Here is a 22,299-nt window from a genome sequence, read left to right as displayed (position 1 = left end):
AGTGTAGTTTTTTTTTTTTTTTTTTTTTTTTTTTTTGTACTGGGGATTGAACTTGGGTCCTTGTGCTTGCAAGGCAGGCGGAGGAACCATTGAGCTAAATCCCCGGCCCCTAGGATGTAATTTTCTAATAGAGCTGTGAACTGCTTACTGAAGACTTACCTCCAAGCACTCGTGTAAGTCCCTTACATAAGCTTTCTCTGTCTGGAGGAGTTCAGCCATAATGAATCTAGAGGAAAGCAAATGTGCTTTTAGTTTTAGACTGAATGCCTCCCTTCCTTTAAACTTTACATCCCTCCACCCAGCATCTATGACATTCTTGAATGTTGTTTTTTTATTTTACCAACAAACTCCTTTGCTGTCCTATAAGTCGTTCTCACCCTCATTACTTGCTCTGTATCTCTTTACACGTGATCCCAGCCAGTTCCATATTCCACTTTCCACTCAGTTCTATCACACTGTGATTCTGTATTGTATATATGTGTTCTCAACTGCATTTGTACATATGCATGGGGGCACAAGATGCAGGCTCACTCATAATCAATCTCTCTCTCTCTCTCTGGTACCGGTCATTGAACTCAGGACCTTGCACTTGTGAGACTGGCGGCCGAACCACTGAGCTCAATCCCTGGTGAAATCTCTTTTAACAAATACATAGCTTGGATCTCAGCTTTCCACGTCTGTCTTAGATCTCTTAGAATTCGATTCATAGAGTTTGTATATTTATATCAAAACAGTTTTCAATACCATAAGTGAATCCAGGTTTCAAGGCCAGGCAAAGATGCCCAAGTCACCATTGAGATTAGGGGTCTGCAATTTTTCTTTTGTAAGAAGCCAGATAGAAAGCATCTGTAAACTTTCAGTCCCTGTTGTAACCACTCAATGTTGTTGCTGTGACGTGAAAGGAGCCACTGAATGTGTTTACAAAAATAAGTGGCTGTGTTCCAACAAAAGTATGTCTTAGCACTGAAATGTGAATTTCATCTAAAATTTTAATTTTGTTCCCCAATCATTTTTATATACAAAATTATTTTTATATGAAAGAGATGATAAATCAAGTTTGACCTCTGACCTAGATTACCCCATTAAGTATTTAGACATTATTTACAATGGGACTTGTTTGTGTCACAAACTGATACGATAAACTTGAACATCCAAGCATAAGTTAGCAATGTTGAATGATTACTCTTCAGTTTACCATAGCAAAGCATACATATCTTTAAGGAGAGTATTTCCTTCCTCCCGGGGCCCCTACATAACACAACAGACTTGAGTAACTGTTGCACTTATGATGCATAATTCCATAGTACTGTATCTACCTTATTTTTCCTCCATAATGATTACAAATGGTACTTGCTAGCTTGCATATGATAATCTAATTTAACACAAAGTCTACACTTACATATTTATCTCATATTTTCTGTAGCAGTTTTTTCATGTAGTTCATAATGAGAACTCCTATTTCCAGGTGTTCCATCACATGAAAATTTTGAAAACTAACATCTCTAAAGTGTCCCTCTTCTGGAAACTTCACAAGAAATATTACACAAGCAGTATCTTTTCCTGGATCTTTACATTGGGATTTTCCTTAAAACAAAACATTGTTCCAGTAGTGGCCTTTCTGTTAAAAATAAAGGACTGATTTAAAAAATTCCTTTTTATGGAACTAGCCACACTCTTCCTATTCTTACTTAATTGGTAGAGTGAAAAATTCATGAATTTTGGAGTTAAGACAACAGGAACTGAGCCATAACTGTCATTTACTAGTAGACGCACTTCCTTGGCCTCAGACATCTTAGTAGTAAAAAGGCTGATCACACAGGATTGCTGTAAGGATTACCCAAGATCATTTAAGCAAAGGGCCAGGAATAAGGGGTACTTGGAGATAGTGATTAGATTTACAGATGGCTATGAAACTAGGAAAGAAGGAAGATGAGAAGAAACATAAGATGATGGGTTTTGAGACACTGTCTGGTTTCACATCCTTGGGTTTTCTGGCACTGTTCTTGTTTTCCTATCTGACTACTGCGGTTCTATCTGTCTTTCTTCCAAATTTATCTCTACTAATTGCTGCTCAATTTTGTTTTATTTTCCACTCATCCTTAACCCTCCTCTATATATTTGCTTCCCAGAAAGAACTCAGAAGGAGGATTTGGCCTCATGTAGTCTCTGCTTCCCTTCTCCATTATGGGTTGAACTGTGTCCTCCAGAATTGTTGAAGTTTTAAATCTTAGCAACTCAGGTTTTGCCCTTGTTTGTACTAGGGCTGGGTGGTCCTGATCAATATGATCGATGCCCTTATAAAAAGACATAGATGTTCAGGAAGACTGTCAAGTGGACATGAGGACAGTCAGTTGCAGTTTGAGAAAAAGAGGCCTCAAACAGACCCTCAGAAAGGATCAAGCCATTCTGACACTTGGCTTCCAGAATGGCAGACAAGCATTCCTGCTGTTTAGATCATTCAATTTGTGGTAATTTGTTATGAGGCCCTAACAAACTATGTGCTCACCACATGAAACAAGCTCTGACTTCATAATCTCACTTTAGTTTTTTAAGCTCCAGGGAGGCTGTAGTCCTAATTCATTTTGATAATCTATAGAGAGCTGCTTAATCTTGGACACATTTTTTTCCCCAGTATTACTCAGAGTCTGTCAAAATATGCTTCATGAAGTCTGCCAAAGATCTCTGTCCATGTGTGACTTTTTAACTCCGACATAAAGGAAACAGCGTGCCCAGACTATTATGGCTCATTGTTTCTAGGGCCCAGTGCCTTATACATTCTTGATTAATGGGAAAGGTGGGTTAGCAACTACCTAGCAACCAACTAAAAAGAGCAAAATGTATTTTGCCTACCTGAAATCAAGATTTTCTGAGAGTGGAGCTGAAATACAGTCTTCCCTCAGAATCCTCATGGGGTTGGACCCAGGGCCCTTATGGATGGCAAAATCTGCAGGTGCTCAGCTCCTTCTATATGTAATGTGGCACAGTATTTGCAGATGACCAATACACATCCTCCTGTGTACCTTGAGTCACCTCCAGTTTACTTATAATATCCAAGACAATGTAAATGTTTGCAACATAGCCATTAACATTATACTGTTTAGGGAATAATGACAAGAAAGACTATATGCAATTTTTTCCTCAAAATATCTGATCCACAGTGCCTGAGTCCTAGGAAGTAGAACCCATAAATGTGGAGGGCTGATTATACTTAGCAGAGAATCTTGTGAAAACTTGGTCCCAGCTCTCTTAAATAGATTCTGGTCCCTACCTATCTTGAGAAATACAGAATTCAATTTATGAAATTCTAAGACTTCAGATGATTCTAAAATGTTTGAATCTCAGCATCCTGCACCTCTTCTTGCTGAATCTCTCCTCCACTTCATCTCCTCATGTGCTACTGCAGATGGCAGTTTTAGATCTAAGCCCCTACAATTTACTTGCTGGGCCACATTCTAGGTACAGCTTCTTTTTCTTTTAAAAATGCTGTTAACTGCCAGGCAAAGATTCTGAAATTTGAATACCTAGAACAAGTCAGGGGAGGGGCCATCTGGCATTAGAATGTCTCCCAAAGTGTGTGTTACCTTCTTTCAGCCCAACAGTACATTCCTTTGTTTAAGAAAGTTGGTACTAAGTGCTAGTTACTGTGATTTTGGATAACTTCTTGTCTTTTCTCAAAGGTTTGAGCTTCCACATGCAATTGTATACTACAAGCTTTTCTTGATCAACTATTATATGTTCAGTACTCTCTTTGTTGGATCATCCAGGAAAGTATAAAAACATACCTTTCCCTCACAAAGCTTGTAATCTAGTTAGAGAGACACACTTAAGAGTGTACTGAATAAGTATGAGTCAGTATAGGAAAAAACTGTAAAAGTTCAGAAAGAAGGAAGCAGTGCCAGCAGAGGCTGTAGACAAGGGATTCATAGAGTTAGTGGATATTAGCTAGATTTTAAAGAATCGATAGGATTTAAAGTGAGACAAAATAAAGCCACACAGGAAAAAAAAAAAAACAACAATAAAGGGAAGGAAAGGAACAAATCAAAACAAGAAGGTTTTGGCCAAGAATATTACATGAACAACTGTAAATAACTTATTTTTGGACATGGAAGGAATCAATAAAAGTGATCTGACTCATGTGTCATGGGAAGTATTCTGAAATAAGACTGTGTTTTTTGTAAGTCACGGATACATGACAAGGACCATGTAGGACAGATAGGAGTGACTGAGAAGTATTCAATGAGCCCATATTTTTCAATGAAAGCATCATGTCTGTCTGTCCCCCTCTGTAGGTGATCAAGCGCACACATTAAGCTGTCAAAAGGATGGGTAGCAGTGAAAACCAAGCCTGCTCACTGCGGTGGGAGTTCCCTAGCACATACTCTTTCTTTCGGGCTGACTTTCGCTTCTCTTCATTAACTTCGTGGTTGGCATCCCGAAGCTTGACCTCACGATCAGAAAGGCTCGCTGGTATGATGTCTAGCTCCAGGTCCTTGTTATCCTGCACGCAGAAGGATCACAAAGGTTACCCTGGAAAAGCTGTAGGAAAGCCACTTGCCCATGCTGAGTGAGGCATTAAAGCAGAAAAATTAGAGAACAATGTAATGGAGGATGAAAAAATGTGAGGGCTGTGCTACAAACTCCTTCCCACGAGCATGAATACTCTTCTTATGAAGCAATTCTTTTCAAATAAGAGACAGAAAATATTGAATGCTAATATCCATAGTGGTAGACATTATGTATCTACTTTGCTGAGGCCTTTAGTCCCGATTACATCTAAACATAACATATGCATAAATGGGTTTAGGACTCGTTTTTCACCATTAAGATAAATATGAAACAGAAACATATAAAGACAAAAACTTTTGTCAAGGGAAAATATTTTTATTAAACCAACCCATTTCTCTTGCAAACAGCTCAATGATTGAATGTTCTAATTACTTGTCCCTAATTATTTCAACCAACATTTGGCATTTATACATGATGGAATCCTTTAGGCAGAAAATTAGATTCATGACTGGGGGAGATGTCAGCTGCCTCAACTTTCAGTGGTCTGACCACTGTCTAAGCTGTTCTGCTTTAGAGTGTGATCCTATTTAAAGATTTATGATTTAGAGATCCTGAGATTAAGTTGCCAAGCTTTATTTAGCTCTTAATTTATAGGTTACTGACCCTTATTATAAAGAAGAGATTAAAAGTTGGTCTTCCTTTGCTTTATGGAAAATAGTATCTTTTCTCAGTTGAAATGTCGATAGCCTTTACACAAATTGCACCCCTTATTTTTGAAAGAGCACTATTATAATATTAGGGACTCTAATCATGTGGTGATTAATATAATTGAGTAGGAGATGGTACTGAGGAGGCTGAAATAAAAGGGTTAGTCCTGAAAATCAATAATCAACTCTACCACAGAAAAACTGCTCTGTAGCCACAGGACCCTCTCCTGGCCAGCCAATTTTGCAATATATAGGGTACTGACTAGAGGTGAATGGATTCTTGTCCCCTACCCCATTCCCACTCAAAAGCCACACAAGGAAGCGCTCTAGGATCACCAGCTCAAAGGGACTGTTCTGGAAACTTCTCCTTGGTGGCATGGGAGCCCAGTACTGTGGGAGATGAGAAAGGAGGACACTCCAGTGGAAGACCCCTTACTTACCTCTGTGTTGACTCCTAGAGCTTTCTCCAGGGAGTATCGGTACTTCCCCATCCTCAAGGAGAAATCCCGATAGTGTTTGTCCACTGTGGTCACCCATTTCCTTATCTCTGTAGCATGAATGTGGCCTTTTTCTACAAAGCTATCAGCCAGCTGAATCAGAAGCTTCACCTTCTCCTTTGTTTGCTGCCCCAAAAGATGGTCTTAAGTTACTGGATGACATTACTCCTGGGTCCCTTCCCCCCAAGTCCCCTTCTCTTCACAGTAGCCACAGTCACCTCAGAACTAGACTGCGTGGACTCGTGTCCCAGCTCTGCACTCACTGCCCAGGTCACCCTGAACAAAGTGCTTAAACCCTCTGTGCCCTTGCAGTTCCTTCACCCACTAAATAGGGATTTGAACAATAACAGTACCTGCATCACAAGGCTGTTGTGAGCATTAAATGACCTGATAATGCAGAATGCTTACCACAGTGCCTAGAACTCAGTAGGCACTCACAGTGCCCACAGGAAGCCATAAATGTTAGCCAGTATTATTACTACCCACATTAATATTGTGCTTTTCTGTTTTAGTCAGTAAGTTATCATCATATCGGAGACCTGGGTGAGTCTTGAAACATCCTTAAGAAATAGGTAGAGGGAGGTGGCCTTGGTCTTTTTGAGCCACAGATGAAAAATCTAAAGATTAGTTTTTAGGGTCCCAATTCATATCACTAATAAGCAATCAGGCCTGTTTTTATCTGATCCTTTGCTCCTAGTTCTCTCCCTTCCCTGGTTTAGAGATGCAGAGGTAGGCTCTGAAACATCATATGTTGGCAAATGCTAGTACCCAAGGAAATCTAACTAGCAGACTTAGGAGTGAATTTTGTCCCTTTTAGATTAGCATTTAGTTTCTTTTGGAGAGAAAAGGTTTAAAGAAGCCAGCAACTGTTCCAGGCTAACCAGGCATAGCTCTGACAGGTGCTGGGTTAATTTCATTTTTAGCAAAAATTTGTTCACTTATCCACTCTGTTCATATGTGCAGAGAGCTGTAGGAATGGGCTAGGGTGTGGGTGGGTGGTAAACAAAAGGAGGGAAAAATGATGTTCGTGCTCTCCAACAATACGTAATCTCTAGAGGGGACAAGATTTTCATGTAGTGTAGTTAAGTAACTCAGGACATCATGTAATGGAATGTCAAATTGAGAAGTGTGTATAGTTAACAATGCAGGAATTTTAAGTACAGAAAATGCAGGTATGGCAGCATATGAAGGTATGGCAGCATGAGAAGGTAGGAAAGTACTCTGGGGAAGGTGGGGCTCAAACTGGGTAAGCTGTGGAAATGGAAAGGATATTTAGATAAGGAAACACTTGCTCATCTTTCATTTTAAGTGTAGATTTTGAAACTCTAAAATCGATCAGGTAAGCCTGAAAATTCTTAAGGGAAAGGATTTAAATAATATTCTAAAAAGAAAAATTATCTTTTGGGCTAGAGAAAAGTAAGTCCAAAAATTAGGCCTCTCATTCAATCTAGATAAGAGAGAGAAACTGACGCAGAAAAATCAGTGGAGCAGCAGTCAAAAAGACAGAAGAGCCTTTATTTCTTTGCCTTTGCCCCCTAACCACTCTAACTCTCCTGTATCCTCCTCTCCACCAGGAGGGGCCTATCTCAGGACACTGGGCTGGTGCTGGCAGCTGGGAGCCAAGGGGCTGGGAGACCTCTGAAATGCAGGAGAGGAGGTGAGTGTGAGGGCCAGAGAACCATCACTCAGCATTGGAATTAGTTAAGAAAATATAGCTAGTATCCTAAGGACCACTATAATATTGCATATAGGGTTTTAATGTTTTTCATGAAAAGTTTTCTTATTTACTTAAAACAGAACTTAATTTTTGCTGCTAAAAATCAAGAAATTCATATTTATGTAAAAGTACTGGAAATAGATATTCTCTGCTTTTGGTAAAGTGACTTCCTTTATGAAGGGGTTTTTCAGGTAGTGGCAATAGCTCTACCAGCACAGCTCTATTAGAGGAAACTGCAAACCAAAGCATCAAAACTGTGATTCATAGCAACAAGGAGAAAGATTTGTACCCAAGAGCATCCTAGGTTCTTGTGGAGCCTGGGGAATGAATAGTAAAGTGAGCAGTGAGCACAGGCTTTCCTCCATGTGGCCTGCTTACCATTACAGCAGCCTCTGACTCTGTGCTCTCCGTGCCCCTGAGTAGCAGCCAGGCTGAAGGTCACAGGCCCCGCCTGCTGTGGTGATGGGCTCCTGTTCATTTCATTTTCAATCCAATGGCCCCTTTTCTCTCCCTTCCTCCCCAAAGACAGGTAGGTGATGATCTTCCCCACAATTCCAAAGTAACATACACATGCCTCTCTTTTAGTGTGCATAATGAAGAATAGTTTCTGTGTCTCCTCCATTAGACCATGAACTCCTAAATGGTAAGTATTAGATCTTACTTACTTGCTTGTCTCTAATACCTAGGATACAGTGGGCATACTGTAAATGCTGAATGGAGGAATGAGTGAATGAATACACATATCTGGTGTCTGGAGGAGAATAAAGCCATACCAGCAGGAGTTGACAGTTTACATTGGGAAGGATCAGATGACACACTTAGCCCATGCACTGAACAAGCCCAACGAGACACCAACTGTGGCCATAATCCTCACAACATGAAGTCTGGAATGATTTCTTACATGGTGAGTGAAGTAGTACCATGTTACCTGCCACATTCCTGGCCACAGCTGATAAGATCAGAGGCAAACCTTGCCCCATTGATATGTGACCAGTGACTCCTGATGTATCCTGGCTAAAAGCTCTGTCTAAAAAGGGATATTGTCAACATGGTGGGCCAATGGAGGTTTTGCTCTGGGGATCTGCACTGCAGAGTCAGGGAGCCAGGTTGATGACTACAGGGCAGAAGTGAAAACACAGGATGGAGAAGGGAGAAGAAAATGGAAGTTGAATCCTAGTAATGGGGGCATATTACAGAGACCTCTGAGCTCCTGCTGTGGGGAGATCAGATAATGTGGCTTCTCAGGTTGCTGCTCTGGGTCTGGGGTGACACCGTAGTTGTCATCTTCAGAGGTGAGACTATGCTACATTGCTTGTTTTTCCCACAGGGTGAGTCATTCAGCACATCGTAGGACCCTGAGAGGTCCATCCACATAGTTTTTATCTTTATTTCCACAAATAGCCACACAATAGTTTGAAACTCAAATCTTGCCACAAAATACAGTATCTTATATAGACTGATGAAGTGGAGTTCAGATTGTAGTGAATGTTGGATAACAGGTTCAAAAGTATGGACATAACCGATCTTTGGGCAAGAGGGAGAGTTTGGGAATATAACTCATCTAGGTCTAGAAATCTAGAATGGACAGCTCACATATCTTGGGCTTCATGTGTCCCCTAATGTATACTCTTCTCTTTCTATTTTGAATAAATATCACCTGGTAGGAAAGAGCTTTAAGGAAGAGAGATTCAGCAATTCTAGTTTTCCTCTCTTCCTGCTCTTTCCTCCCTTTCTCCCCTTTTCTCCCTTCTCATTTTCTTTGATCAATTTGTATGTCATCTTTGCATAATTAGTAAGCCTTACTCTAACATTTTAAGAAGCTTTTCTGTCTTTTAAGATTTACTCCTCTTGATATTAGTTTTATAATGTCATTATAAATATTCATACTTTCCTTTCACTATTGACCTTGTATTTACTGTACATATTTTTTGTACACATTGGCTTAGTAAGCTCCTTGTTCAGGTAAACAGGTTTCTTGAGACAAATCTCCATATTCATTCCGTGGATCATTTGGCATTACATGTGAAAACTGAACCTATCAAAATTTCCCATCAAATATGAGCTAAATTCCCGTAAAGAGCCTCAGAAATAGAATTCTGCCCATCCCATCTGAATTGTTTAGATTCCACTTTTCTTTCCCTAAAGTACCCATCTGACAACTCCAGGTTTCCCTTTCCTTGCTGTCTGAATTCCAAGAAGTAATCACTTAGTTCTGCTAAGGCTCCAGTCATTTTATCACTGCTTAATTCTCTTGTTAAGAAGAATGATGTCTGGTTCAAAGGTCTACTATCAACATATATAAAGAACTAAAAAAAAAAAAAAACACCAGACCCCCCAATACAAAGACCTGATTCAAAAACGGGCATCTACACTGGAGGAAAGATAGCCTCTTTAATAAATGGTGTTGGAAAAACTGGATCTCAACCTGCCAAAGATTAAAACTAGACCCTTATCTTTCACCGTGCACTAAATTAAAATCCAAGTAGATTAAATATCTAAATATTAAAACAGAAACACTAAACTTGCTGGAAGATAAGCTAGGCAGAACTCTTGAAGACATTGGCATAGGAAAACACTTTATGAACAAATCCTCAGTAGCATGGGAACTAGCAGAGAGAATCAACAAGTGGGATCTCATCTTATTAAAAAGCTTCTGTACTGCAAAAGAAACCATCAACAGAACTAAGAGACAACCTACAATGTGGGAAAAAATTTTTACCAGCTGCTCCTCAGACAAAGGACTATTATTTAGAATATATAAAGAACTCAAAACAACTAGCCCCCCCAAATATAAGGACCCGATTAAAAAATGGGTATCTGAAAGGAACAGACATTTCTCAGACAAAGAAGTAAAAGCAGCAAGTAAATATATGAAAAACTGTTCCACATCACTGGGCATTTGAGAGATGCAGATGAAAACAACACTGAGATTCCACCTCACCCCACAAAGAATGGCTGCTATCAAGAAATCAAACAGTAACAAATTGAGGATATACTCCTAAGTGAAATAAATAAGTCACACATGTGTAAGTACCGAATAGTTTCTCTGGTATGAATAAACTATAATAGTACATAAGATCCTAATGAGGTAATTGACAATGTGAAATAGGAAGAAAAGGGCTTAAGGTGTAGGGAAAGTGGGAAAGGTAAGGGAAAGGTAATAAGGGAAAGGAAAAAATAGGAGAAAACAAGAAAATGGAAATAAAATGTTTGTAAATGGGGAGGGGAGGAGGGGTGAAGGGAGGGCAAGGACAAGGGGAAAAAATGAGAACCCAGACCTGATATGTAAAGGTACAAGATCTCAATAATGAATGTAACTGTACTGTATACCTAAAATGTACCAATAAACTCAATGAGGAAAACAAAAACAGAAACAAAAATGGGCATCTGAAATGAACGGACATTTCTCAGATAAAGAAGTGAAAGCAGCAAATAAATATATGAAAAAATGTTCAACACCACTGGTCACTGAGAGATGCAGATGAAAACAACACTGAGATTCCACCTCATCCCACAAAGAATGGCTGCTATCAAGAAATCAACCAATAACAAACCCTGGTAGGGTTGTGGGGAGAAAGGAACCCTTCTCCATTGTTGGTGAAGGAGCAACCATTGTGGAAATCAATATGGACATAGTTCAAAAAACTAGGATTAGAGGTCCCATTTGACCCAGCCTTCCCTCTGCTGGGTATCTTTCCAAAAGTATTAAAAGAATCATACCACAGTGACATATGCACACCCATATTTATAGCAGCACAGCTTGTAATAGCTAAAACTTGGAAACAACCCAATTGCCCATCAACTGGAAAGTGGCTAAAGAAGATGTGTTTTTTCTATAAAATGGAGCACTACTTAGCCACAAAGAATGAGAAACTAGAGTCATTTATAGGAAAATGGATGCACATTGAGGCCATACTCCTAAGAAGTAAATAGGACACACATGTGTAAATACATGTGTAATAGATGAATAGTTCATCTGGTGTGAAAAACTAAAAGTGCAAATAAGATTAAAATTGTATAATTGATAATGTGAAATAGGAAGAAAAGGGCTAAAGGAGTAGGGGAAGTGGGAAGGGTTAGGGGAAAGGAAAGAAGGGAAAGGGAAAAATATAAGAAAAGGAAAAAATAGAAAACAAAGTCTGTAAATAGGGAATGGTGGAGGGGTGAAGGAGGGTGGGGGAATGGGGAAAAAAATAGGAACTAAGATACATCATGTAAAGGTACAAGATCCCAATGATGAATGTAACTGTACTGTGTACCTAAATAGAACTAATAAATTTAATGAAAAAAAAGAATGTCTGATTTACCTCATCATTACTCTCACTTCAGAGACAAAACTACCTGCTTAAAAAACTGTATTCTCAACATCAGTCACTGGCAACTGTAAATTATAACCACAAAGGATTCTACATCAAAAGGATAGATGAAAAAATGAGAACCAAGACCTGTCATGTAAAGGTACAAGATCCCAACAATGAATGTAACTGTACTGTATACCTAAAATGTACCAATCAACTCAATGAGGAAAAAAAAACGACAGATGATAACTTTGTAATGGCAAAGAAGTAGAGATGTTGGAACCCACATATACTGCTGGTGAGAGTATAAATTGTGTAGCCACTTTGGGAACAGTGAGTTCCAGGGCAGTCTTAACTACACAGTGAAACCCTGTCTCAAAAAAATCAAAACAAAACAGAAAAACATCCACCTGAAAATGGTAACAAGAAGTGGTATGTCCATACAATGGAATATTATTCAGTCACAAAAGAGACAAAGTACTACAACATGGATGTATCCTGAAAATATTATGTGAGGAAAAGAAGCTAGACACCAGAGGTCACATACTGTATGATTCCATTTATATCAGATGTGCCATAGAGACAAATCTATAGAGACAGAAAGTACACTAGTAGTTTTCTGAAGGAGGAGGGCATGGGGAGTGTTGATGAATATGGAGTTCCTTTCTGGGATGAAAAAAATGTTCTGGAAGTAAATAGTGGGTATGGTTGCACAATCTTGTGAATATAGTAAAAACTACCAAATTATATTTAAAAAGAAAAATAAAATGTAAAAAAAATTTTGTTTTTAGAAAAGACAGTTCTTCCAGATAGTAAGATGATACCTATGGGCCAGGGATTTAGCTCAGTGGGGCCTCTGCCTTACAAGTAAAGGACCCAAGTTTGATCCCTGGTGCAAAAAAAGAAAAAAAAAGATGATACCTATTACCATGCTCTAAGGTACCTTATAAATTTAAAAACTCACAATAGGAAATATCATTTGTAGTCTCCTAATTGGGTTGTTCATAGGCATACCCCAATGTAAATTTTACTTTCCTCTTATCCTCACCCAAACTCTCTTTATCTCATTTTTATTTTAAATTTGTGGGTGTTTATATAGAAAGTATCTTTTTATTTTTATTTTTATTCTTTGGTACCAGGAATCAAGCTCAGGACCTTGCACTTGCCAGGGAGGCATGATACCTCTGAGCTAAATCCCAGACCCTAGAAAGTACCTTTTTATATTTAGTGTTTCTTTCACTTGATCTTTCTTTGGACCAGAGTATAATAATTCAGTATAATCTATTGTCCTATCAAATCATGAAGTTGACCATATTCACCCTTTGTGGCTCAGGGTCAATGTGGTTTCTATTTCAAATTCACTTCACTGGTTTCACAGATTAAAACCAAAGATGACTGGGTAATTGGGGGCTGAAAGTGGGATGAAGGTGGCACAGGAGTCTTTTGCTATTCATCAGAAGGTTCTCACATGGATTTGTTATTCATTACATATTTGGAATCAAATAACCCTGAGATGTGGAACATGCTAGATGGGAGAATGATATCCTGTAACAGAAATACTGTAGTTAAGCTGAAAGAAGGAGGAGAACATTAAAGGTCGAAGTATAAATATCATAGTAAATACAAATTTGGGGGTGGTGGTGAAATCTACCCAAATTTCCTTTTCCTCTTGTCCATGCATGCGTGTGGCATCCCTTCAATGCATAACATATGGTCAGGTGACCTTGGAAATAGGAGATGAATAAAGTATGGATCATATCCTTCAGACTCTTGCTGACTCACAAAGATAATACTGTTGTACAGATTATTGGAGAACACATGGCCCATGCCAGGTGTCCAAAAGTTATACCGACAAAGGCTGTGGTGCAAGGAAAGACCAGATCTTCTTCTGGCACACAGCCCAGGTCCGAGAGGAGGTGGCACTTGACTGACTCCTTTTAAAAAGCGCAAATGAGGGGGAAGGAGAGGATATTACGGTCAAAGAAATGGTACAGGGCAAAAAACTGTATGACACATTTCTTGGAAGGTAAGAAAATAAATTCATTCAGCTTGAGTATAAGACTCCCATAAAGGCACAACTAAAGATAAAGCTGGGAGTGGGGCTTAGATATAGAAGCTGTGAGGCCTTATTCTGGAGGCACTGGAAAACCACTGAAGCTCTTTAGTGGTAATGTGACCAAAGTAATCTTTTAAAGAGAGGAAAGGCAGGAGGGATTGGAAGGAGACAAGGACAAAAAGCACAACTGAGAAGTGATTACAGCTTAGGGTGATAACAAGGAATGGAAAAGAAGAGAAAGTTATGAAGCGGGTTATAAAGGAAAGAGGAACTAAACTGAGTAATTCTTTACATTACCACTTCGGTTAATGAACCAAAAGACCTTAGGATTCATAGTTTAAGAAGTTCTGGGTATCTGCTGTAGTCTATCCTATATAGGAAAGAACATCCAGAAATTTGATACTATTCATCTCATTAATATTTACTATTGTCAAAATTTGGAGAAAGGCACATAGACCCAAACTGGCTAATTTAAAAGCTGTTTCCTTCTCATTAATATTTACTATTGTCAAAATTTGGAGAAAGGCACATAGACCCAAACTGGCTAATTTGTATTTGTATTTGGGGTTTTCTTTCTCATTGAGTTTATTGGTACATTTTAGGTATACAGTACAGTTACATTCATTATTGGGATCTTGTACCTTTACATGACAGGTCTTGGTTCTCATTTTTTCCCCTTATCCCTGCCCTCCCTTCCCTATTTACAAATACTTTATTTTCATTTTCTCATGTTTTCTTTTCTTTTCCCTTATTAGCTTTCCCCTACCCTTCCCACTTTCCCTACACCTTTAGCTCCTTTCTTCCTATATCACATTGCCCATTATATCATTAGGATCTTATGTACTATTATAGTTTTTCACACCAGAGAAACTATTTGGTATTTACACATTTGTGACTTATTTATTTCACTTAGGCGTATATCCTCAATATGCACCCATTTTCCTATGAATGACTCTAATTTCTCATTCTTTATGGCTGAGTAGTATTCCATTTTATAGAAAAACCACATCTTCTTTACCCAGTTTCCAACTGATGGGCAGATGGGCTGTTTCCAAGTTTTAGCTATTACAAACTGTGCCGCTATAAACATAGGTGTGCATATATCACTGTGATATGATTCCTTTAATTCTTTTGTAAAGATACCCAGCAGAGGGATGGCTGGGTCAAATGGAACCTCTAGTCCTAATTCTCTGAGGTGTCTCCATATCCATTTGTGTTTGAACAGGGCTCTGTTCATATCTGCCACCTTCTTCGCGCTGTTTTCTCTACTTGATATTGAAATGAGTTTCTTATATGAACTCATACTTTTTCATGTTGGGCAAAAAGTCCCAAACAGCTCACAGTGATACAGGGAACAGCTCTCTAATATTAAAAGTTCATATTGTGGGATTCATAAAGTGAATAATTACTTGTAATAACTGGCTCAGGAATGAGGTTCAGGTCTTAAAATGTTACACTAAACCAGAAACATTTCTGGATAGGACAGGGCATTAACACGCTCTTGCCTTTGGCTCCCACAAAAGCAGCCCTAACCTTAGGAAGAGCATCTCCCATATGTGTGAGTGAAGCCAAGAAAGGCTCCTACGTGGCAGGCAGCCTAGTGTGAGAGATGAGGATGCTACAGGCAGGAAGCTGCGACAGATCAGATTTTCATTCAAACCCAAGCAGTCTAGGATGAAATGCTGGCTGTGACAACATGAAAATCACATTTCCTTTCATATAGCAGCCCTTGCCACCTCAGTGTGCATGAGGATGTGAGGGTGTATACAGATTTTGCTTCCCACAGACACAGCCTGACTCATTAGCAGGTCTGAGGCTAGACAGAAATAGCTCAGGAAAATAAATTCAGGAAATAAGGAACTCACCTGCTTTGGAAACCCACCCATAGAGACTAGCCCTTCCCATAAGTTGGAATTCCCAAGCCATTTAAACTTCAAGAATATGAGGACACATGCAAATATTCGCACATGCCCGCACATTTTTGCATGAATACACCTTTTTGGCTCATTTGGTTTGAAAGAACACGGTAGATCCCAGAAACTGGAGTGGAGCATGATGAGAAACACAGTGTACAGCAACTGACTTTACACTTAAAGCTGCTGTGCCCAGCAGCTGCAATTCCTTGAGAATACAGGTTCCACAGGAGACAATCCTAAATATGCTTCCCTCTCACCACTGGGGCCATGCACTTCTGCTTCCAGAGGCTGCTCTTACTTCTGTAGTGTTAAGTTGGCCAGGATGGGGGTGCTAAGTGGACATGGGGTGGGGTTTGGGGTGCTTCCTACCTTGGCAGGCACCCTGAATTCCCCATATTCTTTTAGTAGCTCCTGAGTCTCCTCTGTGGTCTCTCCCGTGGAGGTATGTGTTGAGAGGTAATATTCACCCGTTTCTTGGATCCAGTCCAGTGCCTATGAGAGGAAAGAACGCGCCCAGTCCCCCAAAGGCAGCTGTCAGTAGGCAAACATTCCATAATACAAGAAAGGTTTACAGCTTAGAACAACATGATGGATTCAGGAAATGCTCACACCATTCAGTCTGCAGGTATCTTGGAAGGTGTTTTGATGACTGAGCCCTCCCCTGATGTGGATTATCCCAGCAGCAAATCATTAGATGGGGACTCTTCTGGGCCAGGTGTAGTCTCATTTGTGAGCTAGGGACACAATAAGCAGCATCCCCTTACATCCCCAGTGCCAACTCAGAAGACTGTTTGGTCATTCTGAGTTGACACGTGACAGCCTGTTCTTTGATCTCTCCATTCCTACACTCCTGCTGCTGGGATCCTCTTCTGGAGAGTCCCAAGCCATAGTCATCTAGGCTGCCATAAACTCTGCAGACCAGAGGCAAAACCAGGGAAAGCACTAGACATACCTGTTTGGCACTGCGTTCAAACACAACATATTGCTGGCACTGGTCTAATCGCCTCTTTTTCAAGGTCCAGAAATGCAGGACACGATTCTCCCTCTGTAAGAGCTCACTCAAGATAGCTGGAGGCAGAGAAGATGAACACTGGTCACAGGAGGGCTCTGATCAAACCCCCAACTCCCTTGGCCCCACTACCCAGGCTGTAGGTAACTGACTTTCAAGGCTTCCCATGGAGCTAATTCAGCTCCAGAAGGAAGAAAGCAAAAACAGGGGACAGAGAATTTCTTAGGGGAAGCAAGATCAGGCAGACCAGGTGAGAGCCAATTTTTGAGGGTTTTGTGAGTGAGGGGAGGAAGAAGAGCCATGGGTGACTGACAATGAGCCTGATTCTATTCACACCAAAGTTAGATCTTGTTTCTAAAAGATGCTGGGGAGCACCAGTCTCTAAAATAGCAACTCAGCCACAGAGCCTAATGAGCATGGATGGGCTTTCCTGGGACTCCTAGGCATTCCAGAAGATTTTCTAGAAGAGATGTAGGTCTAGTGTATGGGCAGGGGATGGGCTAACATGGGCTTCTGCACCCGACACATAACACTCTTAACAGCAGAGCCTCAGTTACAAGACTTCTGAGCAGAGGTCATAGGGAAGCTGTGTTAGAATCATGTCTACATGCTGTCATCAGGTCCAAACTTCCATGTTGACTTGGATCTGATCTTAAGAAAAACTGAAAGATCTAGCTTCAGAGCCTGCACTCATAGCTACCTTGGTCTCCTGGGGGGTATAAAACATATCGTGCTTTACCATGACAGTACAGCCCAAATTGCAGTGTTTGCACCTAGAAGTTTTTGTTGATTTTATTTCTTTTTAACGGTTCCCTGGAGGTTTGCCTCTAGGGATAGACTCTGTTTATACTCCCCCCTTTAAGCTGAGAACTTTCATGGGTCTCAATTATCCACCATTCTCTGCATCTACTCAGCACCAGACAGCAAGGTATGCTTTGTCACTCCATGACTGACCTCTGCATCAGCCATGTGACTTGCCTTGGCAAATAAGTTGCTAACAAATATGACAAAAGCAGATGCTTGAAATATGACTGTGGACTTGACCTTGCCCCGTGTGCTGCTGCTATTTCCACTGTGACAATTTCCGGGTAACTACTATTTTTTCAACCCTGGTCTCTGCACAGACAAAAATCTCACCTATAGTGAAGTCCCACATTAACCAGCCTGAAGTACAACTGTACTGCTGAGCCTACCACAGAGGCCAAGCCCAGTCAATTCTTAGTCACCTGCACAATGAATGTTTACAGCTGTGCTTCTTCTGCAGCAACCTGTTCTGGTTGTTAGACTGCAATTTTTGCTCCCATAACAAAAACTTACAATAAGCTGTCCTGGCTTTGTGTTCAGGGAGGAGGTGAAAAGGCAACACACCAAAGGGGTCGCAGGTTCCTACTCAGGTAGAAGTGTTCACTGGACAGGGATGGAGGGAGTGTCTCTTCCCTTTTGTCTTTATGTCCCCTAGCCAGAACTTGGCAAATTACAGATCTCTCTCTGGTGCCTGACAAAATCAAGCTAAATCAGGCAACAGGCCTAAAGAGTTTAGCATTTCATTTTCCCTTCTTGAAAGTTTCATATGGACAAAAATCTACCCTCACCCCAGGAAGAGACAGGCAATTCTGGCTCCCTCTGGGTGCCTGCCCCTGTTCTGCACACAAGTGTAGGTGGGGTGTGGTATCTCAGCAGCAGCTGGCCTCACCCAAGTCGCTATATGGATTTGGAAGACAGAACGTATGCTCTGAAATGTGCTGGAAGAAGAGGGTGACATAATGTCAACCACCCACAGGGTCCCTCAAGCAAAAACAGAATAACACATCTGGAAAATAAATTCTGCAACCCTCTTCTCCATAGGGAACTCTGATTCCCAAGTTTAATTCTTTCCAGGGACTTCTGATCTTCCCAACTTTTGTGCTGTTTGAGGAGGAGGAGGAAAGTTTCCCCCCAAAGAGTCCCTGTACCCCCTCTGTTGATGATGTCTCAGCCTGCATCACCCCTCACTCTAGTTAGCGCAGGCTCCTTCCCGTTTTAGAATTCAGGGTTGTATTTCTCTGCTCTAACAAGTGAACCTGTGTTAAACTCTTCACCCACTCCATGGCTAATATTTGCCTAGTCGGTCAGAGCAATATTTGAAGATAGCAAAACATAATAATTTAAGTGCAATGTGATCAGACGATAAGTAATTCTAAGAATTATATATTTTCATATAATTATAGATTTACAGAGCTCAAAGAGATACTGAAGACTATTTAGAATAGTAGTTATGTAAATTCTACATGTACACAAATCTAGGTTGTGTAGATGGGTTGGTAGTTGGAGGGGTTTGGGCGCCTCTTTTTTTTTTTTTCTTGAGATAGAATTTTGCTATTTAGTCCAGGCTGGTCTCAAACTCCTGGCGCTCCTCTTGCCACAGCCTCTCTAGTGTTAAGATTATAAGTGTGCACCACCACACCTGGTTTAGGGGGTAGTTCCTGCCAAAATCCAGGTTCTGACTCTGTAGGTCTGGGTGGGTCCCAAGAGTCTGTTTCTTGTACATGCTCCCAAGTGACATCAATGCTGCTCATCTGGGGACCACATCTTCAGCAGAAGAGTCTAGACATTCTCATTTTAAACTTGAAAACTAAATTTTAAAAAAGCTCAGGCAATAAGTGACACCTTTAGGATTAGACTTTGGTTTCATGATTCTCAGTCCATGCCTTCTTTCCAGCTTGAAGACACCCTAGTCTTGTGCTGTTTAATATGTTAGTCATGGCCACATATGGCTATTTACATTTAAATTAAAGGTTAAATAAAGGTAAACATTTTATTGCTCAGTTGCAGTAGCCATACTTCAGGTGGTCAATGGCCACATGTGACTAGTGGCTACTCTATTGTGAAATGTAGATACAGGCCATTTCCATTATTTCAGAAAATTCTACTAAGCAATGTAGCCCTAGACCAGTGGTGGTAAACGCATGACATACATGCCACAGCCAGTATTTATTATTACTGAAATCTCTAAAAGCTCTGACATCATTGCGCTAGACCCTAAGATAAATGAAAAATCCTGGGGGAAGTTTATTCTCACTTTTCTAATCCAAATCTTGATGCATGTTAGGGAACTGAGCCTCAGTGATCACTGCCCACATCATCCCACCTCAGGCTCTTTCTTCTCTACAGGAAATTTGTGATTGCATGAAGACTAGGTTCACAGCAGGGAGGGGCTGGCTTCTTGTCCGTGCCATGGGCGTGACTTGTGGCCTGACAGGTCTCTCACTGACCTTTCACTTGCTGCTCAGGGCCCCGGGTGTGGCTGGCGACACTGGGCATGCTGACATTGTTCCTGTGGATGTACTTGAGAAACACTTCGGCATTCCGCCGTGCCAGGGTGCAGGCCTGAGAGAGACAAAAGTGTGAGGGTCCTGAATTCAGCAGGTGTGTGGAACCCGAGACACCAAATAAAGGGTGTCTTCCTTCTACTTTTTAGGAGGCTTGAGGGCCCAATGGTGATGAGGGTGTTGGAGAAATCCAGAGGAAGTAGAGCTCTGGAGGCCACTTCTGGCCCATGGATGCTACAGTTTCAATTCAAGAGGCTCAAATTCTGATCTTTTCTTTTGTCAAGTAAAAATTCTTCCCTCTGCCTCTTCCCTTTCCATCTCAGATAAAAATTAGAAACAGCCCAATCTCTGGATTGCCTGCATGTAGATTTATCATCATTAATGATCACTCCTGGGCTGATTTTCTTCTTCCAGAACACCATTCATACGGACCACTGGTGTAAGCCCAGGGAACATAACCCACTGTAATACTAGTTTAATTTAGACCTTAGAAAGTAAAAATTGTGGGGTAAACATACCTATTAATCATACATTCTAAGTATGGAAGCATTCTAAGTGGAAGTTTTTAATCAACATTTTTCAAATTAGTCTGTCCATTAGGCCCCACTTTCCTAAATACAACTAACATGCATCCTTTGTACCACCCCTTCAAGACTCATAGCACCTGTGAGAAGCAAAGAGTACAGCTCAGGTTGTCTCTGCTGCCCTAATGGACAGGACTAAGGCCTCAAAAGAGCAGGCAGCAGGAAACAGTCATATCTGTCTACAACAGTAGTTCTAGTTTCTCTTGACATTATATAGTTTCTGAATTTTTCTAAAATGTGGACTTTTCCTCCTCTGGTTATAGAAGTAGTTCATGCTACTACACTAAGTTTTATCCATAGTTTCCAGAATTAAATTATCCCTAGACCAAACTGTTAAATTTTAAATGTTTTTAGGCTTAAGCCTCTGTGCCTACAAATTACATGATTAGAAATTACTATATAATTTTATGATTGTATTAAAATCAGCAACAAAGGCTGGTGAGCTCTTTGGTGAAAGCCTGCTTGATGGGTCAAGGATCTCTGAGGATCCTAAATTTGAGGGTCTGATGGTTATCTAAAGCTAAGGAATTTGAAGTAGATCAACTAATGTGCATAGCTGGAGAGCTCAATGTTCTCTCTATTGGGCACAAAATCTCCACAGTTACAAGGAGTCTTTCTCTCTGCTTTTAGGAACATAGAAAACATTAGCACAGAGGTTTTCTTTTTTCTTCTTCAAAAGAAACATTTAATTTTCTGAAGAAATATCTTTATTCCTTTGTTTAAAACCCTTGCTGTGGTGTACTTACAGTGTTTTGTTTTAAACTTTGGTTCATAATAGGAATAACTTTTGAAATTACCTTAAGCCCTATACAGAAGAATTTCTATTTAACCATCTGTAAGTGAAGATTACTAAGGGTTTTGACCAACCCAAGTGCAGATATCAGGCAGATGGGAGGAGGGCAGGGGAAGACTATCTTAAAAAGAAGAACAAAAATAAAACTCAAAGAAGTTGTTAAGTTGGGAATATACCAATGAAAGAAAGACAATCATAGAATTACACAAAATTAGCAGTAACATGTCAGAGTACAAAAATTTTCTTTTGTATTTTTAAAAACCCAAGAGGAAGCAGAGGATAAAAGTGAGAAATTTAGGAGTGAATGGAGCCTTTAGGTTAGGCTGAATAAGACAGAGAAGATCAAAGGCTAGTAGGGAACACTCAGTAGGACTTCCAGTCCACTGATGGCCTGTGCAGAGCAGGGCTATGCTTCCTCCCTGGGACGCTTGGGTGGCCTCTATCAGAAATTGCCAAGCAAGATACTTCTACTTTCATACAATAGGATAAATACTCTAGTATTTATCAGTAATTGATAATGTTAAGAGTGATAAATAGGCTATCTAAATGTATTTATTAATTCTTACCCTAAATTTTGCATCATCCATTATTAAAATATTTTAAATAGTGATTTATAACTAGGTTTATATCTTTTGATCAAAAAGTAATTTTATAAACCAAACAACTGAGCAAAAGTGTGTATTTTTCTCAATAAATGACATCCATGGGGCATAAGGCTATTCTAATCGGCAGTGGTAGTTATGGTGTACCCTAACTGCCCAGTGCTATCAAAAGTATAGGGCCAAAATCAATGTGTAAAGTGTAACCTTATGGCCTCTCAAATTAACCATCCAATATCTTTTTTTATAACTCCTTTTCCAAGACCATATGAATGTGTATGTTTGTATGAGAGAGAGAGAGAGAGAGAG

General features: G+C 40.1%; 1 protein-coding gene and 1 long non-coding RNA gene across 18 annotated transcripts in view; one reads left to right on the top strand and one right to left on the bottom strand.

The window, feature by feature from the left end:
* Positions 1-22,299, bottom strand: part of Kalrn (kalirin RhoGEF kinase) — a 584,665-nt gene that overhangs the window by 239,097 nt on the left and 323,269 nt on the right. For all 17 annotated transcript variants that reach the window (XM_010618178.2, XM_010618187.2, XM_010618192.2 and 14 more), the window contains exons 19-24: positions 19,958-20,072; positions 16,650-16,765; positions 16,067-16,189; positions 5,654-5,836; positions 4,380-4,498; positions 160-226 (exon numbers count right to left, since the gene is read on the bottom strand). In XM_010618178.2, coding sequence (XP_010616480.1) covers positions 160-226; positions 4,380-4,498; positions 5,654-5,836; positions 16,067-16,189; positions 16,650-16,765; positions 19,958-20,072 — 723 coding nt within the window. The remainder of the gene's footprint in view (positions 1-159; positions 227-4,379; positions 4,499-5,653; positions 5,837-16,066; positions 16,190-16,649; positions 16,766-19,957; positions 20,073-22,299) is intronic.
* Positions 5,843-8,391, top strand: LOC104858106. The gene is made up of 3 exons (XR_779055.1): positions 5,843-6,253; positions 7,285-7,367; positions 8,114-8,391. It is a non-coding gene; the product is annotated as an uncharacterized LOC104858106 (long non-coding RNA).

This window comes from Fukomys damarensis, unplaced genomic scaffold, assembly GCF_012274545.1.
Source record: "Fukomys damarensis isolate Sample0158 unplaced genomic scaffold, DMR_v1.0_HiC HiC_scaffold_24, whole genome shotgun sequence".
Lineage (NCBI taxonomy): Eukaryota > Metazoa > Chordata > Mammalia > Rodentia > Bathyergidae > Fukomys > Fukomys damarensis.
This window is presented reverse-complemented; position numbering and strand designations above follow the sequence as displayed.